The sequence below is a fragment of the Mytilus galloprovincialis genome, chromosome 4 (genome assembly GCF_965363235.1).
Source record: "Mytilus galloprovincialis chromosome 4, xbMytGall1.hap1.1, whole genome shotgun sequence".
NCBI classification, from domain to species: domain Eukaryota; kingdom Metazoa; phylum Mollusca; class Bivalvia; order Mytilida; family Mytilidae; genus Mytilus; species Mytilus galloprovincialis.
The window spans coordinates 18,459,472-18,478,871 of record NC_134841.1 but is presented as its reverse complement, the minus strand read 5'-3'; the positions used below and the strand labels follow the sequence as shown (position 1 = coordinate 18,478,871).

The following is a 19,400-nucleotide window of genomic DNA, read 5'->3' as shown; positions in this document are numbered from 1 at the left end:
AATTTGTCGATTCATAATTTTATTTTATTAGGCAACAAATTTGGGAAAGGTGATATGAAACCACCAAATGCCGGTCCTGTTGTATGTAAGAATGGAACAAAAGTTATTCTTGTAAAGAAAGAGGACCTTGGAAAACAAAAGGTATGTATTCTATACTTACACATCTTGTGTTCAAAGTGCTTGTCTGTATTAAGCACCAATAAATTAATAACACATTAGACAACTATGCATTTTTTATGCACCTGCCTTAGTGGAGGTTTTTCCCCCCCCCCCTTTTTGGTCTGTACATCTATTGTCCTGAAATTGGTTTCTGTTTTCTTTCTTTAGTTTGCTTCAACCAAATGTTATGAAACTTATACACAATGCTTATGACCACAAAACACAGGTCAAGTTAGAATTTGGGTGACATTACTTTTACCTGTCTAGAGTTATGCTCCTTTACAAATGGAAAATTGTTTCGTTTCTGTTCTCTAACTTAAGTTTGCCTCAACCAAATGATATGAACTTATGCACAATGCTTATTTCCACAAACAACAGGTCAAGTTTGAATTTTGGTGGTGTCACTTTTACTGTTCTAGAGTCATTCCCCTTTTTAAAAGAAAAATTACTAAAATTTTTGTTTGTTTTTTTGTTTTCTAACTTATAAATTCTCAATAAATTCACAAATCTGATCATTGTAATTATGTTATGATTAAATTTTAAAGACATGAACACATTGAAAATAATAGGGAGAACTCAAAATATTCAGGAAGAAAAATGAGTTTTAATTTAAGAATAACTGTGGACTGCATAAACACATAACATCATACATATGAGTCAAATCTTTTGAGCTTTACACACACAGCATTGCTCACACTTGCTCATTACACATTAATAATTTCCTTGTAGGCTGATGTTGTCATTTGCTCCACAAATGGACAGTTAGACTTATCTGGTCCTGCTGGGAGGAGCATTACAAACGCGGCTGGACCTGAAATTCTGGGTGAAATTAAAACAAAATATAGCGATGGCATAGGACATGGAGAAATAGCTGCAATTAGTGGCTACAAAATGACTTGTAAAGAAGTGTATTTAGCTGCCCTTCCTGGATGGTCATCTGGTGGAGAGAAGGTATATTAAACTGATCATTTGTTTGTGGTTTTAATGATGACTATACTGCTTAGTACATAGAAGCTATTCCTAGTTATTGGAATGTAAAGACCAGCTTATAGTTTTTCTGTGTCTGTCTGGCCATTTGATCTGTTTGAGTATAGTGCAGAACTTTTGTACTATAAAACTGAAGTTAAACAAACTTGGTATGTAGTTGCATCATCATACCTGTCAACCTGTGACGATGAAAATACAGGTCATGACCTGCATTGAAGAATCAAATCTCAGGTCATAACGCGTACAAACTTTTTCGAGCTGAATTTCAGTATTTATGGTACATTTTCTTATAATGTATATCAAAGATACCAAAACATCAATGCATGTTCACTTTGTTAAGTCATTTTAAATCTTATTAAATATTATTTCATTGCACTTTTAGAGATTTTTATAAATTTGTGTAACTCAGTCTTATGTGCTTTACTTTTTGAGAAAAAATACTACAACCATCAAACCCTAGAATTTACTGTAATTCTTAAATGTTTTGAGACTATTGACTGTGTAGCCTTTAACCATAATTTTCTATAATTATCAAGGAAATAGACTATGATAAAATATAGTAATACAGTTAAAGGAAGTATAAATGTAAAAAATAATTTTCAACTTTAAAAAAATTGTATAAAGGTATAAAAATAATGAAAAGTTATTTTTCAATATGTATTTGAATTTTATATTTTTATGATTTAATCTTTTTCACCCATAAAACGTAAAAATAAGGAATAATTTTGAATGGTGACAAATAAGGGGAAGTAACTCTAGTTCAGTTTGTAAATCAATGGTGCAATTTATTTACGACCTAAAGCTAAGGTAATTGGTGTTAATTGACAGTGTGTTTGACACCAAAGCTGTCAAGTGAAGCCATGCACTTAATTGGTCACTTAATTTGACAGTTTACATAGCTAGATGAACTTCCTGTTCATGGAAGAATTACGAATTTGCCGGTATTTCAAAGGAATATTACTTAAGAAATCAATCTCAAGGCTAAGAAATACTGGTGAAATCGGGTCATTTTTGGAATTCCTGGGTTATTTCAATGACCCGGCAGGTGTTCCGGGTGATCCCTCAGAATTGTGAAAATCTCGGGTCACACCCGCAGAATACGGGTCAGTTGACAGGTATGCATCATGGGCTTTGGGTGTGTCAAAAACCAATTAACTTTTATAAATGTAAAACCTAGTCCAAGTTTTGTCTGGCTCATAAGTTTTGTAGGGTAAAAAATAATATAAATAAACTCAGTTTGCAGTTGCATCATGGGTTGTGTTGTGTCCCTCCTTCCTTGACTGTTGACCACTATGATGGTAAAATAAATTGTGTACTGTACATGGGATGGGGTTATGTCATATATCAAAGTCTGGTCACTCTGACCTTGAATTTAACCTCTTTGACAGTGAAATATTGTCAAAGTTAGTAATTTTTACTTGGAGTTGGCATATATGTACAAACAAAAATAAACATAAGCTTAAGGATTATGTACCCTTGTGTTGATTCAATGCTTAACATATAGGAATTTTATAGAAAATCCACAGCCTGTATCCTTGTTCCCTCATATTTGGCAAATTGATGACTGATAGATATATGATTATTGCATGCAGTGCTAGCATTGATTTCCTTAAAACAAGTTTATTAATGTAGTTTTTGGTTAAAACAAATTAAAATATGGACCAAATCAAGTACACCTTTTAGGGTGCGCTCGACTTAAGTGAGTCATCACGAGGTATTTTTGAATTTACATGTTGGTTAGAACGTTTGGTAAATAATAAACACTAGCACATCATAAAAAAGCAAGTGAGTAATCTATGTTTCAAATTTTATAACAAAAATCTCTGTATTAAAGGCTGTGGATTTTCTATAAAAATCATGGTTTATTTGCCACAAAGTACTTTTTTTCTATTAAATGCAATGAAACAGTAAATAATAATACTTTGCATCAAGTTTCCCCTTGGTATATGTACAAAATGGCCTATTTCTATTATTCATTTCATCTGTAGTTTGATACAATTGAAGTTTGAAAAGTTCGTACAAAAATGGCTACAGAAGGGGTCATAAACCTTAAGAAAAGCTCTTAAAACCAACTAGTTTGTGTTTGTTGCATTACTTTTGTACTGTAGCACTTAAATTGACAAAATTTTTATGCAGAAACATCATACAGACCCTGACCTTAACTTTTAATTTCTGACTGTTCCTGGGTCACTAAAGTTCTTTTAGATTAACCTATGGATGACCATGTGTCAATCAAACACTTTTCCCCAGCCTATATAATTGTTGTTTTCAGTGAAAAGCATAATTTTAGATAGACCAATCTCAAGTTTATTTTTATTGAATGAATTACACCAGTTGACCCCGTTGTAGACGACTTCATTGATCAATTAGTTCCTAGTTTTTATACTGTGATATAAAAAAAAAAGATTGTATTACATAGGAAATGTACGAGAAAATGCTCCAATTTGAAAGTTGTCTTAATATATTTTTTTCTTATCTTCAGATTATTGCCAAATGTGTAAGCACATGCTTGTTGCAGGCTTCTAAATACAAATCCATTGTGTTCCCAGCATTGGGAACAGGGCAGCTAAGGTATCCAAGACATCTTGTAGCAGAGACTATGTATAAATGTGTCAGTCAATTTGATCAGAGCAAAACATCTTTGAAGGAAGTGAAATTCCTGTGTTATGATGATGAAACTATCAGGGTAAATTATTTGCTTTACTTGTAAAATAAACATTAATTGTCAAATAAATCAGATTTTTCCTTTACTGATATTAATAGTGTCTTGACATCCCATGTTTTATACTTTTTCTGTTTAATGCAATATGCTAATCAAAATTTAAAATTAATCATAGCGTGTGCACAGACTAATGAGCAAAAAGAATCAGGAGTCTTTTTTCACATGAAAAACTTAAGACTAAGATTGATTGTAAGTCATGGACAATTCAGTATACTTTATTAGTCTTTAAGTTTTTTTGTGAAATCAACTCCAGAATATCATCTTTTTAATAAAACCTCAAGTTTTAATTGTCACAAAAGAACTCTTTAATATCTGTAATGTTGATATCTTGTCTTCACAAGTTTAAACCTACTCTAAATAAGACTAAGATTGTTTTTATGGCACTGACAACGAAATGGCCCCGCACCGAAGTTGTCAGTGCCATAAAGTTTTACCCTTGTCCGTAATTCCGTCATTTGTCATTACGCAACAAACCATTATACAGACTTTTTTATAAACGCTTTCATATATTGGGATGATTTTTGGCATGTGAGTTAACCAAGATGAGTTACAGATCAAGTTTAAGTTTTGTTCCGCACCACTAATTTTTGCTAAAATTACAGGCTATGGACTTTGATAAATTATTGAAAATCACAGTTATAAAAGGACACAGAAATTAACAACTATAGGTCACTGTACTACCTTCAACAATGAGCAAAGCCCATACTGCATAGTCAGCTATAAAAGGCCCTGAAATGACAATATAAAACAATTAAAACGAGAAAACTAACAGCCTTATTTATATTAAAAAAATGAAAGAAAAACAAATATGTAACATATAAACAAAAGACAACCACTGAATTACAGGCTCCTGACTTTGGACAGGCACATTTAGTCAGAATATGTGCCATGACAGAATGTTCCAAAGACTTTCTGCAATGCTAGGAAGATGTAAAACAAAGTTTCTATCATTTCTACCTTAGGAATAGATTACCTTAGCTGTATTAGGAATTTTTGGTCCTCAATGCCCTTCAACTTCGTTTCCTTATTTGGCCTTTAAACTTTTTTTGATTCATTCATCATTGATGAGTTCTTTGAAGACGAAAAGTGTGTCTGGCTCCAATACAAAATTTCAATTCTGGTTTCTATGAGGAGTCTATTTTCTTATCTATTTGTCCTTTTCAGGCTTTTGAACAAGAGGAACTAAGACAGGTGAATCCAGGCTTTCAACCACAACCAGGTAAGTTACAGCCATATAGTTCTTATAAAGGTTCACAGTGTTCATTCTGACAGAATTACCACTGTCTTGTTAAATATGTTGTAGTTTTACAACTTGTAAAAAAGATTTCAGAGGCTTTTATAGGTAACAATGACCAAAGATTTTATATGAATTTGGTTAAATATACTTACCATGAAATTACATTTACATTATATAGAATATGTTTGCTTTCACAACATGTTCTCATCGCAATTAACAAGGTGATTAAAAATTACATCCATGAGATGTACTCACCTACGTCATAGTTCACCTGTGTAACATACACTAGCTTTAGTTTTAATTTTTGCGTTTAAGAGAACGCATGTTTCTCGTCGACAAGGATTTTTAACAGTTTACTGTTGAAAATCCTTATGTTTTATAAAAGACATTATATGTTTTCGAAATATCGGTATACGATTAATTTAATGTGAATCAGAATACAGCGATTCTGTCAAGTTTTCTGATATGTACGTTTTCGTCAATTTTACAGCTTACGAGTCTGGAAATACGACGACCTAGAAAATGACCTTTGTTTAGCCGCCATTTTCAAACTTTAAATTGGGTCTGAGGAAAGGCAGAATTTAGCTGTCAAAATCGGACATGTTACGTGAGTGCTACGTTTTTAAAAAAGATATATATATAAACAGATGTTTATTTATTTATTTATTTTTTCACGCTGGCCGGATTTTTCACTGCATTAGAGCAATGCTACGAAACGGGTCGAGTGGAAAGTTTGGATAAAGTCGATTGTTTACAATTTGCAGTCTGTACACGAGACTGTGTAAACACATCACTATATTAAAATCAGAATAGGTATTTTGACCAGATCTGATTATTTTAATGTGGAAAACGTCCGTATGGGAGCGTATACCACTATTGTCACTAGAACCTCAGTTGGTTCAGTCGATTGTTTACAATGTGCAGTCTGTGCACGAGACTGTAAACACATCACTATTAAATCAGAATAGGTATTTTGACCAGATCTGATTATTTTAATGTGGATAACGTCCGAATGGGAGCGTATACCACTATTGTGACTAGAACCTCTGGTTCAATAAATTTCAATCAGAAAAGGGAATCTGCCCATTTCTGATTGTTTTATTTGGATAACGTTCCATACAGGGAGCGTAGACCAACAGTGATACTGTTTTAACATGTTTAACAGTTGATAAATACATCACAATCAGAATAGGGATTTTGCCCACAACTGATGATGTTTATTTGGTTAACCTTCCATTCAGGGAACATAAACCATATTTATGGAAAATAAAACGTGCTCAATGGATCACTATAGAATTAAAATAGAATAGGGATTTTGCCCAAGTCTATTTGATTAATGTTGACATGTTTCATACAGGAAACATAGGAACTAGAACAACATGCATGATTTGGGATCTGTAAGTTGCATTCTTTCTACTAAAATACAGATTTGATATCTTGCATAAAATATAATCATAACTATTTATTGATTGCACATTGATATTTATGGAGCATTGCACGTAGATGATTGTTGCAAATAAAATAAATTACAATCAGACTAGTGAATTTTAGTCCAGGTCTATCTGACTTTTGTAGACATCCTTCCATCCAGGGAACATTATGTCTACTTTTATTATATTTTAAAACAACACAAGCATAGCTAATATTTGGTTACACATTGTTTTTTGTGATGAACCAACAGTTCAGTCAATTTACATATTTGCTCATATTGATAATATATTGAAAATGTGTCTGGAAATAGTCAAGACAGATATTAAACACACTAAAATAATACATTGTTATCTAGTACAATACAAATGTGATTGCAGTTTAAGCATACCAATACATACTTCTTTTAAATAATTCTCCAATTCTCTAACAGACGTGGAGTCAGTAAGAATGGAACACTGTTCTAAATACAGTTGATAGCTTGTGACAACTCTTTTTACTAATATTTAATTTTCATGGTTAGTTTACTTATGGCAAGAAGAACATGAATATTATAAGTATGAACTGCTTTAACCAATTGTTTGTTTTTGTCGGCAGTAAGGAAACAAAGATTTTTATATGTTTTTATGTAAACATTAGATTGTCTATTAAATAAAGAGTTTAGGGGATGCCATGATGCATTTCACAAAGACTCATTCAAGGTAATGGCTTATATTTTGATTACATAATTCAGAGTGTACATTGCCAATGCATTTAATATAATATGTACTAATTCTGTTTTGTATTGAGTACACAAAAAAGAGGTGATAACATAAGACTTAAGGGACTATTTTACCCTCACTATATGGGAATCACTGTCAAATTATACATATATCTTCCAATCATGAAAGTGAAAGGAGTTTGGATGCTCTTTAAAAGATAGAAAATTATGCCTTAATTTACATCTTAAGTTTTCTAAGCAATGCCAACAGATGGGCAAGGTTCTGCTATAAGGGATTCATTCATTTGGTCTGTTTTATTCTTAATGTGAGATTGGTAGAACCCAACAGTTTATGCGACGGCTACTCATTGTTTTTCCTAGAGTTACATATTGATTCAGAATTCTGAACTATAGAGGACTCAAATATGCTGATTTATAGAAACAAGATTATCATTAATTTAGATTTTGTAAAAATTAGTAAAATATTGGTAAAAAAAAAAAATAAATAAATAAAATTTAAAGCATTGTGGATGCAGTATTTATTTAAAATGCTAGACATGGTCTAGGAAATTGAAGTAGTTCACAAGATTTGAAAAAATGAACTATCTATTATACATCTCTTTATATAAACCTTTTATTTAGCCAGTCTTTACGAGATGCAGAAAAAAGAAGAGGTATTTTGGGAGTAACACATGATGTACCAATATATACATATAATATATATACATTTCAATAGACCACTTTCGAGTTCATTCGTCACCGGAAAAAACTCGTCAATTATACGCGCCTTTATGACGTCATTTACCAGATAGAGGGGGTCGCCTGTATCCCTGCAATATTTACGTTCATCAAGCGTCTTAGTGATCGTCATTGTGCAGGATAAACTAGAAATAATGGTTGTTCTGTAGGTACTTAATGACAATTCCCTAATGACAGCAATGCTGATTGTCAATTTTGAGAATTCAATTTGCCGAATAATTCGTACAATATAGAATTATAGTTTTCCAACCACTCGCTCAACATTGGAATGGAAGTGACGACGCCCCTAAACGCACAAATGGCGTTCACTAAAACCAGAGTTTTTAACGGAAATGCATCGAACTCGAAAGTTGTCTATTGGTTCTCAAATTTTAGCACCAGTGTAGAAGCAGTTAATCTAACAGCAGAATGCAGGAAAAGCATTTTATTTAAAAGACTGATTAATAGTTAGCAAATAACATTCAATAGTCTTATAGTACATGGAAGTAAAATATAATATGATAATTCCATGATTATATCAAATCAAATGCGAGACATTTTTTTAATACCTAAATTTAAAATGTCACTGTTTATTTTTATTTTTGCTTATTATAAGCATTATATATATAAGTTAAAAAAAAAAATTAAAAAAAATATAAATCTAGTCTGGTCAAAGTCAAGTTGTGTCTTATCTACATGCAGGAAGGTTTCTGGATGCATGTGATTTTAATCTCGGAATTGATGGTATTCACTATTCAATTTTCATATCACCAGCCAATTATCAAACAATATTTCTTAGTCCGTTTTCTGCAGAACTTTGCAGAATAATATAAATATATAGCATAGAGTTAGTATCTTATGCAAGAATATGCTACACAAAATTGAAATGTGTTTATTTTAAACAATTACTTTGAATTTTGATTCAATACTGTTTTGAAAGATGTGATTATTTAAATCACATTAATTTTGTTTTTGTCAAATCTGTGGACAAATGCAAAATTCTTTTGAGTGACTTTTAGTTAACCAAATGACTGGGTTGAAGTCACAAAATACTACCAAAAGCTTTTTGGTTGATATATATTGAATCATATCAGAATGTATAGGATTCAGATGAGGTGAACCAAGACAGAAATAAAATGAACATTTTTGATGGTGAAACCATTTCTGAAATAACTAAGAACACTGAAGTCTGCAAGTTAGTACAAGTGTTTTCCATATTGCCAAACAAGTGTTTTTCTTTAAATACAATTATAGAACTATATTTGACAAGTTGCATGTTAGTATTTCTGATAGCGAAATAATTTCTGAAACAAATAAAAACAATTGTCAAGAGCAACAGTACAAGAGTTGTTCATTATGTCAAATTTTTGTTTCTTTAAATTTGGAACTGTACATGGCAAGATATAATTTATAATTGTTTTAATTCTAGACAGTTAAACATTGTGAAATGTTAATTAGAAATATCAAAACATTTTTTTTTTTAGACAGATTTTTCATAGCTGGAGAAAATCATCTGTTAGCATTCTTTTTGGATTATAAGGACAACAATCATGGCTTTAATTCAGCTCAACATCCAAATGCTCTGTGGAAGCAGTATATCATTGGAAAACATGTATACTTAAACTTTTCCACTGATTTGTCCATTTTCTGTATTTTTACACTTGAGTAGTCCAATACGAAACAAATATATTGTTCATGGTTGAACTGGTAGGCATTGTATTCAAAGGTTCTACCACTCATAGAAATTTTATCAGATTTTAAAATTTAGTCAGTTTATAAAATTGTCATTCTATAATAGTACAAGACTTCTCTTGATAAAAATATTTTATTCTAAATCTATAAAATATTAAAAGGAGTAGTATATCTAGCAGAGAAGCAAATTCTCAGGAAGACTATAACTTTAAAAAAGTTTAAAGATTAATCCAGATTTAGCATAATCATGAAACAACTTTGGTTTGAGTCTTTATTAAACTTTGTTTGTATGAAGGACACTTATTTACAAAGTTTTTTTTAATTGATTATAATTCTTTAATTAAGTAGAAAAGAATTTATTTCGAAAGATGTGATATTGATCAGGTTATCAAAAGACGACAGCAATCATATATTATCTGTTATTACATTAATATAGAGAAAACAATGGAAAGTTAAAGAAAGGTAATAATGTTTCCAAATAAACTTAAGTTTCAAAGTTGAAAGTAAATGAAATTAAGGTTGGATTAGTTCTTGTCGATTTGTACAAGCAACAAGAACAACCTTTTCAGAAATAAATGCTTATTTACTGTTGCATAAATATTACAACACATTTAGCTCATAATGAAGGAGCTTTAATATAATTATTTCTATACTGACCTGCAGATTATTTATTCATCAGATATAGAAAGATGGGGTATATATACATATGAGTGCCAATGAGACAACTCTACATCAAGTCTATTAATTTTGCATACTTGAATTTATACAATCTGCAAAGTTTGCCATTGATACATATAGTTATGCAGCATAGCTTCATTGTACAATAAATCCAGTAATTTCGGTTTTTAACTAATATCTGTATTTACAAAATTTAATGGAGTTACTTTTTAAAAGAATTGACATAATTTTTTATATGTTGAAATTATATATGTGTGAGAGAATTTATCCTCCACCAAATGAAATACTGCTTGTTAATCAGTAAATATTATATATAATATAAATGTAATTTCATGGTAAGTATATTTAACCAAATTCATATAAAATGGTAATTTTTGAAATCTCAAGAAGAGATTTTATATGAATTTATAGGGTTAAATATACTTACCTGTCGACAATCCACCACCACCCCTGGAATAAATTCAGTTTTTTGTTCACTTAATTGAAATTAATCAATTAAACGACAAATCAAAACTAAAGCTAGTGTATGTTACACAGGTGAACTATGACGTAGGTGAGTACATCTCATGGATGTAATTTTTAATCACCTAGTTAATTGCGATGAGAACATGTTGTGAAAGCAAACATATTCTATATAATATAAATGTAATTTCATGGTAAGTATATTTAACCCTATAAATTCATATAAAATCTCTTCTTGAGATTTCAAAAATTACCATTTTTTAATCATTTACAAGGTCATCAAATAATCAGGTGTCTTGTTATGCAATATCTTAAGTTAAATGTGCTCAGTCCAGAAGAACAACTGTTACAATACTAATTTTTGAAAATCAAGAAATATTGGTTAGTTGTCTTATAATGTTAAACATGGTGTTATAGGGTTTTTGTCTCACCTACAACGAAGTTGCTGCTTTTCAAGTGTCAAGAAATGTTAAGTTTGTTTAATTCAGTTTGAAAGGAACTATTAGTGATAATTAAAGTTGTATTTCTATCAATACATTAACAGTTTGACAACTATTTTGAGACCTTGCTTCCATATGGTCATATTCCAATGACTTTAAATTAAATATCAATTATCAATGTTAAGTTATCGGTTTAAGTTAGTTTGATAGGAATTACTTGTGATAAGTCAATGATATTTTCTATAAATTTGCATTGCTGTCAGTAATATCAGTTTAATTTGCACATTATTTCAACACCATGCACCCTAGGTCATCGTACAGTTATTTTAAATTAGTAACCAATTTTTATAAATGTTAAGTTTTCTGATAAAGTTAATTTTATAGCAAGTATTAACAATAGGCAATGATATTTTCTATAAAGTTACATTACTGTCTGTGCATCTCATTTTGTAAACCATTTCAAGACCTTATCCACTAGTTGATGTTCAAGCTACTTTGAACTAATTAGCAATAGTATCCATTAGATTGCCTTTTTTATTTTTTATTTTTATTTTACACAGACAGGCGAGACATACTCTGTGTCAACAGTTTATTTGTGTAATAAGTTTGCTAGTTTTTGAAGAAATCATAATTTGCTATGTATTTGACGTTTCAACAGAGTTCATGTTTTATAATGGACAATCAACTTATACGCTAATGTTTGTTTTAGTTGCAGCAAGTTCACCAAGTGGTCCAAAATATTTCAAAAAGCACAACATATCTGTTAAAGTGGTGAAAGGAGATCTTGGAACTCAAAAGGTACAAGGAAGAACATAGATCTAAATTTAAAAAAAATGGATAGTTAGTCCCAAATGCATCCAAGTTTATAATGTTTTGCTGAGAATTATTTTTTTTGATAAACAAAGACAAAAATATGAAGATTGGTACTTTGATTTAATATTTAATATTGGTGAATCAGAGTGTTTTAGTTAAAACTGAGGACATTGCTAAGCAGTGTATATATTTATCTTTTTGAATGTTCAGATTTCCTTTATTAAATGTTATTTTTATACGACAGCAAAAAATTATAGGGTCATATATTGGTATCATGTCGTCGACGTCGTCCGAAGACAAATTGGTTTCCAGACAATAAGTTTAGTATAAGTAGAAATCAATGCAATTTAAACACTAGGTTTATAACCACGAAAGGAAGGTCTGGATTGATTTTAGGGGTTATGGTCCCAATAGTTTAGGAATTAGGGGCCAAATTAAGCATTTTTGTAGTTTCCAGACAAAAACTTGTGTTTAAGTGTATGAATTTCTAAAATTATACCACAAGTTTCCATACTACAAATGGATGGTTAGGATTGACTTTGGGGGTTTATGGCTCAAACCATTTAGGAATTGGGTGCAAAAAAGGAGGAAAACAAGGGTTTCTTGGTTTAATAATGGACAATTAAGTCAATTTCAAAGCAGTGTAAGGGAAGTAATCCAAGCACATTTAAAGTACAATGTTGTGTATATTTGGAATATGGTATGAATGTAAGATCTTATATACTTGAACAAATTAGGAGTTAGAATTAGAATGGTATCTAAATGCTTGTAACTTTTATAATTGATTGATTACTGATGTTAAATACCACTTTCAGCACTATTATGCTCTTTCATGCTTGTCAAATATTTTTTGGTGGAGGTAGCCAGAGTACCCAGAGAGAACCACTGACCTTTGATAGGAAAACCGACAAAACTAATCAATTAAGATTACAGTCGAGCAACCTGCCACGTGTGGGATTCAAACTAACAACCTCATTGTTGACTTCTTGGCTTCTGTTCCTTAAAATTATCAGATTTTATCTGCAAATAAATTCTGAAATATAGCCAAATGATTTTTAATTTAATTTTATTTTACTATAATTATTGCTTATTATATAATGTTTGTTAATAGGTTGATGTTTTGATTTGTGCGGTTCCCAAAGATTTAAATTTAGAAAGTGCTGGTGGGGCTGGTGTTTCTTTAATGAAAGGGCTTGGTAACATTGTACAACTAGATATACTTGCTCAGCATCCAAATGGGGTCCCCAGTGGGGGATTTGCTGTAGTGAAATTATCAGCACCTGCAGGGACATGTAAAAGTGTTTACTTAACATCCCTTGATCCTTGGGATAGCCAGAAGAAAATTCCAAAGGATGAAGATAAAGTGAGTATACATATCTGATAGATTTACATTTACCATACATTTCAGGTATTGATAGTTCGAGTCTGTATATAGCTACTTCATCTGTAAAAACTAGATTCGATACAGTAATTAATTATTTTACTACAGGATTGCTATAAAACTTTCTCAGACTCATCAGAATTTATTTGTCTCTATTCTATTAAGATTCCTATTCAGACAAGGGCTTATACTGTGAAAGTACTTTACTTCGTGGGTATCAATTTTCGTGGTTTGAGCAATATTTACATGTTCGTGGGTTTTTAAATTCGTGGATTTTAGTTTTCTAAAAAAAATAACATTGAAAAATTGAAGCTTTAGAAACGAAGGTTACAAATAGTCTGGTATTGAAGGAAATTGCAAAGTAAACATTGACCCGGGTAAATCGTAGTGATAAAACTAATTAACCCATGATAAAGTGATCAACAGATTAAAGACCATCAAAGGTGTTAATTAGGCCATAAACATGTCACCTAAAGAAAACAGTAACATAAACAAATGGTATAAACATATCTTGAATTGTCAAATAATTCTTATCAAAATCAAGACCAGAATGAAATTATTATTTCTTATATGTACGAGAACTATGAGGATATAAAACGAACACTTTATCAAACTAGCAAATCAATACCGGAAATCTGACTTTCATCGATCAAAAACAAAAGTTGTGCATTTCAGGTTATTAAAGATTAAATGGGTATAATCCTGCATGCGGTTATAGATTTGCTATTAAAGTATTCTCAGATTTGGCGCTATGCAATATTTTCCCTAAGACTAGATCATATAAGTAGTCAAACCTACCGATGGGGATCTTTCCATGTCTTGATTTGGACAATGGTTGTTTTATGTCGTTGGACACTTAAATTCGTGGATAAAGTCATCCACGAAAACCACGAAAATTGGTACCCTACGAATAAAAGTACTTTCACAGTATTAGTTTAATGATCATGCTTATTGCTATGTTCTGTATAGGAAAGTAGTATAGCTTTCGAAAAAGTTGGAAATAAACAAATTTATTCTAAAACCAGTTGTTGGCATGATACAGCAGTCAGTAACCCGGTAGAAATAGAACAAAAGTTCAAAACTAATGAATCACAAAAACAGAGTAGGTGTGTTCGAATAGCTATTTTTTTACTGAAAATACTTGACGACAGTCTTGCAAGTTGAGGATGAAAATGCATATCTTTGAAAATTATATTTTTTTGTGTGTGATAACTAGGGTTTATAGTCTTCAACCACTAAACAAATCTAGTCTGCCCTTCCACAAAATATTTAATTAGAATTTTTTAAATGTTTATGAATTTTCGAAAATTCCACCTGACAACCGATCAGACAATAGTTTTAAGTTGAATCAATGTAGACAAGATCATTAACTGATGCTTATTAGCTAGTTGATACCTTTGTCTTTTAAAATACAACTGACATATAAGGATCGTATTAGTGCAATGTGGACAAATTTATCGGTTTCCAAGAGCAAAATTGGCTTCCATTTCTACAATTGTTAGAATGAACTGGCGTAATGGGGAGATAATTTTGACGAAGTAGAATCCTGACTGACAGGTTATGTCCTTTTTATATATTTTAAGATGGTATGATACTCAACCCCTAACAGGAGGAATTGTGCTTGATATTCATATGATGAAGACATTTATAATCTTTCAAGCAGTTTGATTGAGGTCTGGAACTTGCATGTCAGTAATGGGGAGATAATTTTGACGAAGTAGAATCCTGACTGACAGATTATGTTCTTTTTATATATTTTAAGATGGTATGATACTCAACCCCTAACAGGAGGAATTGTGCTTGATATTCATATGATGAAGACATTTATAATCTTTCAATCAGTTTGATTGAGGTCTGGAACTTGCATGTCAGTAATGGGGAGATAATTTTGACGAAGTAGAATCCTGACTGACAGATTATGTTCTTTTTATATATTTTAAGATGGTATGATACTCAACCCCTAACAGGAGGAATTGTGCTTGATATTCATATGATGAAGACATTTATAATCTTTCAATCAGTTTAATTGTGGTATGGAGCTGGCATGTCAGTAACTGCTAGTAGTCCTTTGTTGATGTATGTATCGTTGTCATTTTGCTTAGTTTCTTTTGCTACTAATTCTGACATTGGACTTGTACTTCCTTCAAACTGAGTTTTACTGTATGTATTGCTGTGTATTTATTTTTTCTACACTTGCTAGAGGTATAGAGTAATGGTTGAGATCTTGCATAACATGTTAATTAATTCCGCCACATTGTTGTGCCTGTCCCAAATCAGGAGCCTCTACTGCCCTCTAGCCTATCTTAGTCTTGTATGATTTTTAATTTTATTTCATTTATATATTTCGGAGTTTAGTATGACGTCCATTATCACTGAACTAGTACACATGTTTTCTTTAGGGGCCAGCTGATGCACGCCTCCGGTTGTGGGATTTTCTCGCTATGTTGAAGACCCATTGGTGGCCTTCAGCTGTTTCTGCTCTTTGGTCAGGTTGTTGTCTCTTTGACATTTCCCATTTCTATTCTCAATTTTATTTGTTCTGTAAAATGTACTTCTAATAGCTATGTAAAACAATACACTAGATTTAATACAAATAATATTATCCAAGTTGTGAACAGTTTGACAGTGAAAAGCTAATTCTTTTGAAATTAAAAATTTTCAGCAAATCTGTAAGTTTGTGTACCAGTGCCTTGAGACTGCTGAGAAAAGCGGTTACAAATCTATTGGTATTCCTGCAATGGGAACTGGCAAGATAGGATATCCTCATCAGCTAGTGGCTAAGTACATGTATGACATGGTGGAAACATTTGTTAATAAACATAAAAGTAGCAAGCTAACAGATGTAAAGTTAATTGTTCATAGCAAAGATACCAAGTCTATTACGGTAATTATAACCTTATTGTCAAAAATATATCATGTTTGTAAGAAACTTAATTAACTCATCAAAATCAGAAAACTTATTGATTTATTACTGTTATTAAAGAGAATCTTAGTTTTCCCAAATTTTACTTTGCAACAGACTAATTCTGTCTAAAGGACCCTCAAAATATCTGACAAATTGTCCAATATTTGATAACCTGTCTAAGGTCATTCCTTATTTCCTTGACCACATTTTATTATTTTATTATCATCATTGATCTTATAATATTCTCATAAATGGGCACACCAAATTTTAGGGAAAAATTCAAAACTACTAGTGGACAATTTAAGGGCATACAATACAGTTTTGATCCTGTATTTAAATTTTGATAAAAATTTCCATATAGGCTTTTTTTTATCTTATTTTATTTTTTAGCTCACCTGGCCCGAAGGGCCAAGTGAGCTTTTCCCATCACTTTGCGACCGGCGTCTGTCGTCCGTCATCCGTGGTCGTCGTTAACTTTTACAAAAATCTTCTCCTCTGAAACTACTGGGCCAAATTAAACCAAACTTGGCCACACTCATCATTGGGGTATCTAGTTTAAAAAATGTGTCCGATGACCCAGCCATCCAACCAAGCCATGGCTAAAAATAGAAAATAGGGGTAAAATGCAGTTTTTGGCTTATAACTCAAAAATCAAAGCATTTAGAGCAAATCTGACATTAGTAAAAGTGTTTATCAGGTCAAGATCTATCTGCCCTGAAATTTTCAGACAAAGCAGACAACCCGTTATTGGGTTGCTGCCCCTGAATTAGTTATTTTATGGAAATTTTGCAGTTTTTGCTTATTATCTTGAATATTATTATAGATAGAGATAAACTGTAAACAGCAATAATGTTCAGCAAAGTAAGATTTACAAATAAGTCAACATGACCGAAATGGTCAATTGACCACTTTAGGAGTTATTGCCCTGTATAGTCAATTTTTAACCATTTTTCGTAAATCTTAGTAATCTTTTACAAAAATCTTCTCCTCTGAAACTACTGGGTCAAATTTATCCAAACTTGGCCACAATTATCTTTGGGGTATCTAGTTTAAAAAATGTGTCTGGTGACCCGGCCAACCAACCAAGATGGCCACCATGGCTAAAAATAGAACATAGGGGTAAAATGCAGTTTTTGGCTTATAACTTAAAAACCAAAGCATTTAGAGCAAATCTGACATTGGTAAAAATTTTTATCAGGTCAAGATCTATCTACCCTGAAATTTTCAGATTAATCTGACAACCTGTTGTTAGGTTGCTGCCCCTGAATTGGTAATTTTAAGGAAATTTTGCTGTTTTTGGTTATTATCTTGTATATTATTATAGATAGAGATAAACTGTAAACAGCCATTATGTTCAGCAAAGTAAGATTTACAAATAAGTCAACATGACCGAAATGGTCAGTTGACCCCTTTAGGAGTTATTGCCCTTTATAGTCAATTTTTAACCATTTTTTGTAAATTTTAGTAATCTTTTACAAAAATCTTCTCCTCTGAAACTACTGAGCCAAATTAATCCAAACTTATCCACAATCATCTTTGGGGTATCTAGTTTTAAAAATGTGTCCGATGACCCAGCCATCCAACCAAGATGGCTGCCATGGCTAAAAATAGAACATAGTTGTAAAATGCAGTTTTTGGCTTATAACTCAAAAACCAAAGCGTTTAGAGCAAATCTGACATGGGGTTAAACCATTTATCAGGTCAAGATCTATCTGCCCTGAAATTTTCAGATGAATCGGACAACCCGTTGTTGGGTTGCTGCCCCTGAATTGGTAATTTTAAGGAAATTTTGCTGTTTTTGGTTATTGTCTTGAATATTATTATAGATAGAAATAAACTGTAAACAGCAATAATGTTCAGCAAAGTAAGATTTACAAATAAGTCAACATGACCGAAATGGTCAATTGACCCCCTAAGGAGTTATTGTCCTTTATAGTCAATTTTCAACAATTTTTATAAAATTTGTGAATTTTTTCTAACATTTTCCACTGAAACTACTGGGCCAAGTTCATTATAGATAGAGATAATTGTAAGCAGCAAGGATGGTCAGTAAAGTAAGATGTACAAACACATCACCATCACCAAAATACAATTTTGTCATGAATCCATCTGCTTCCTTTGTTTAATAGTCACATAGACCAAGGTGAGCGACACAGGCTCTTTAGAGCCTCTAGTTTTATTTTTTTTAAATAGATACTTGTTCATTCCAAATATTTCCTGTTTACAATTTCCTCAGTTGCCCAGGATGCAAACTGTGGATTCCTGTTTACATTTAAACCAACTGTCCGGGAAGCAGGAGGCTGAAAAAGTGCACTGTATTTACCTGATTAAAACAAATATAAAATGAAAAATATCCCTTCATGTGCTACTTTTTGAGTAAATTGAGGTTCAAATTTCAGATATTTCCTCAAAATACGGATTTGTGGATGTATTTTTCCTCTCGATAGAAATACATAACTTTTTTGTTTTAAAAGATAAACACGAGCTATTTTTTCGTTAAATTATTTGTAATTTATGTGTCATATGAATATCGTATAAATTTGTACATTTATTTTACAAATAACTCAAATTTATCAAATACTCATTGATGTAGAAAAAAAACGTCATTTTTTGGTGTATATCAATCAAATTAAAAAAAATTACACTATTTTCGTTTTAATGAAAATTGGTACACATAATCTTTTTACCTAATCAAACCAAATGTCATTTTAAAAAAGAGGGGTCTATGAATGCGTTTTCAAGTTAAATCAACTTGAATGATAAAAATCAGCCGAAAACTGCATGTTTTCCTGATAAGTCACTGTTTGACGTCGCGAAAATTTACAATTTACGTTAGCAACGTCATTACCTCCCGATAACTGTACCGTATGCCCTTAATGCTAATTTTATATCACATTTTAGCACCTTATCCTATATTCACCTGTATGACAGGAACATTTTTATAAATTCTCCTTTGAATTGAGAAATTATCAAAAAAATAAGGTTCTTCCACTCTGATAAGGTTATTTCCTAAGATTGATTTAACTATTATATTTATGTTCTGTTTACAACAATTATT

At 31.5% G+C, this 19,400-nt stretch overlaps 1 protein-coding gene across 1 annotated transcript in view; it reads left to right on the top strand.

Moving 5' to 3' along the window:
- Nucleotides 1-19,400, top strand: part of LOC143070915 (uncharacterized) — an 80,958-nt gene that overhangs the window by 29,377 nt on the left and 32,181 nt on the right. Inside the window, exons 8-14 of the mRNA XM_076245012.1 lie at nucleotides 32-141; nucleotides 889-1,110; nucleotides 3,629-3,832; nucleotides 5,033-5,087; nucleotides 11,953-12,041; nucleotides 13,168-13,419; nucleotides 16,100-16,321. Of these exons, the coding sequence (XP_076101127.1) occupies nucleotides 32-141; nucleotides 889-1,110; nucleotides 3,629-3,832; nucleotides 5,033-5,087; nucleotides 11,953-12,041; nucleotides 13,168-13,419; nucleotides 16,100-16,321 (1,154 nt within the window). The remainder of the gene's footprint in view (nucleotides 1-31; nucleotides 142-888; nucleotides 1,111-3,628; nucleotides 3,833-5,032; nucleotides 5,088-11,952; nucleotides 12,042-13,167; nucleotides 13,420-16,099; nucleotides 16,322-19,400) is intronic.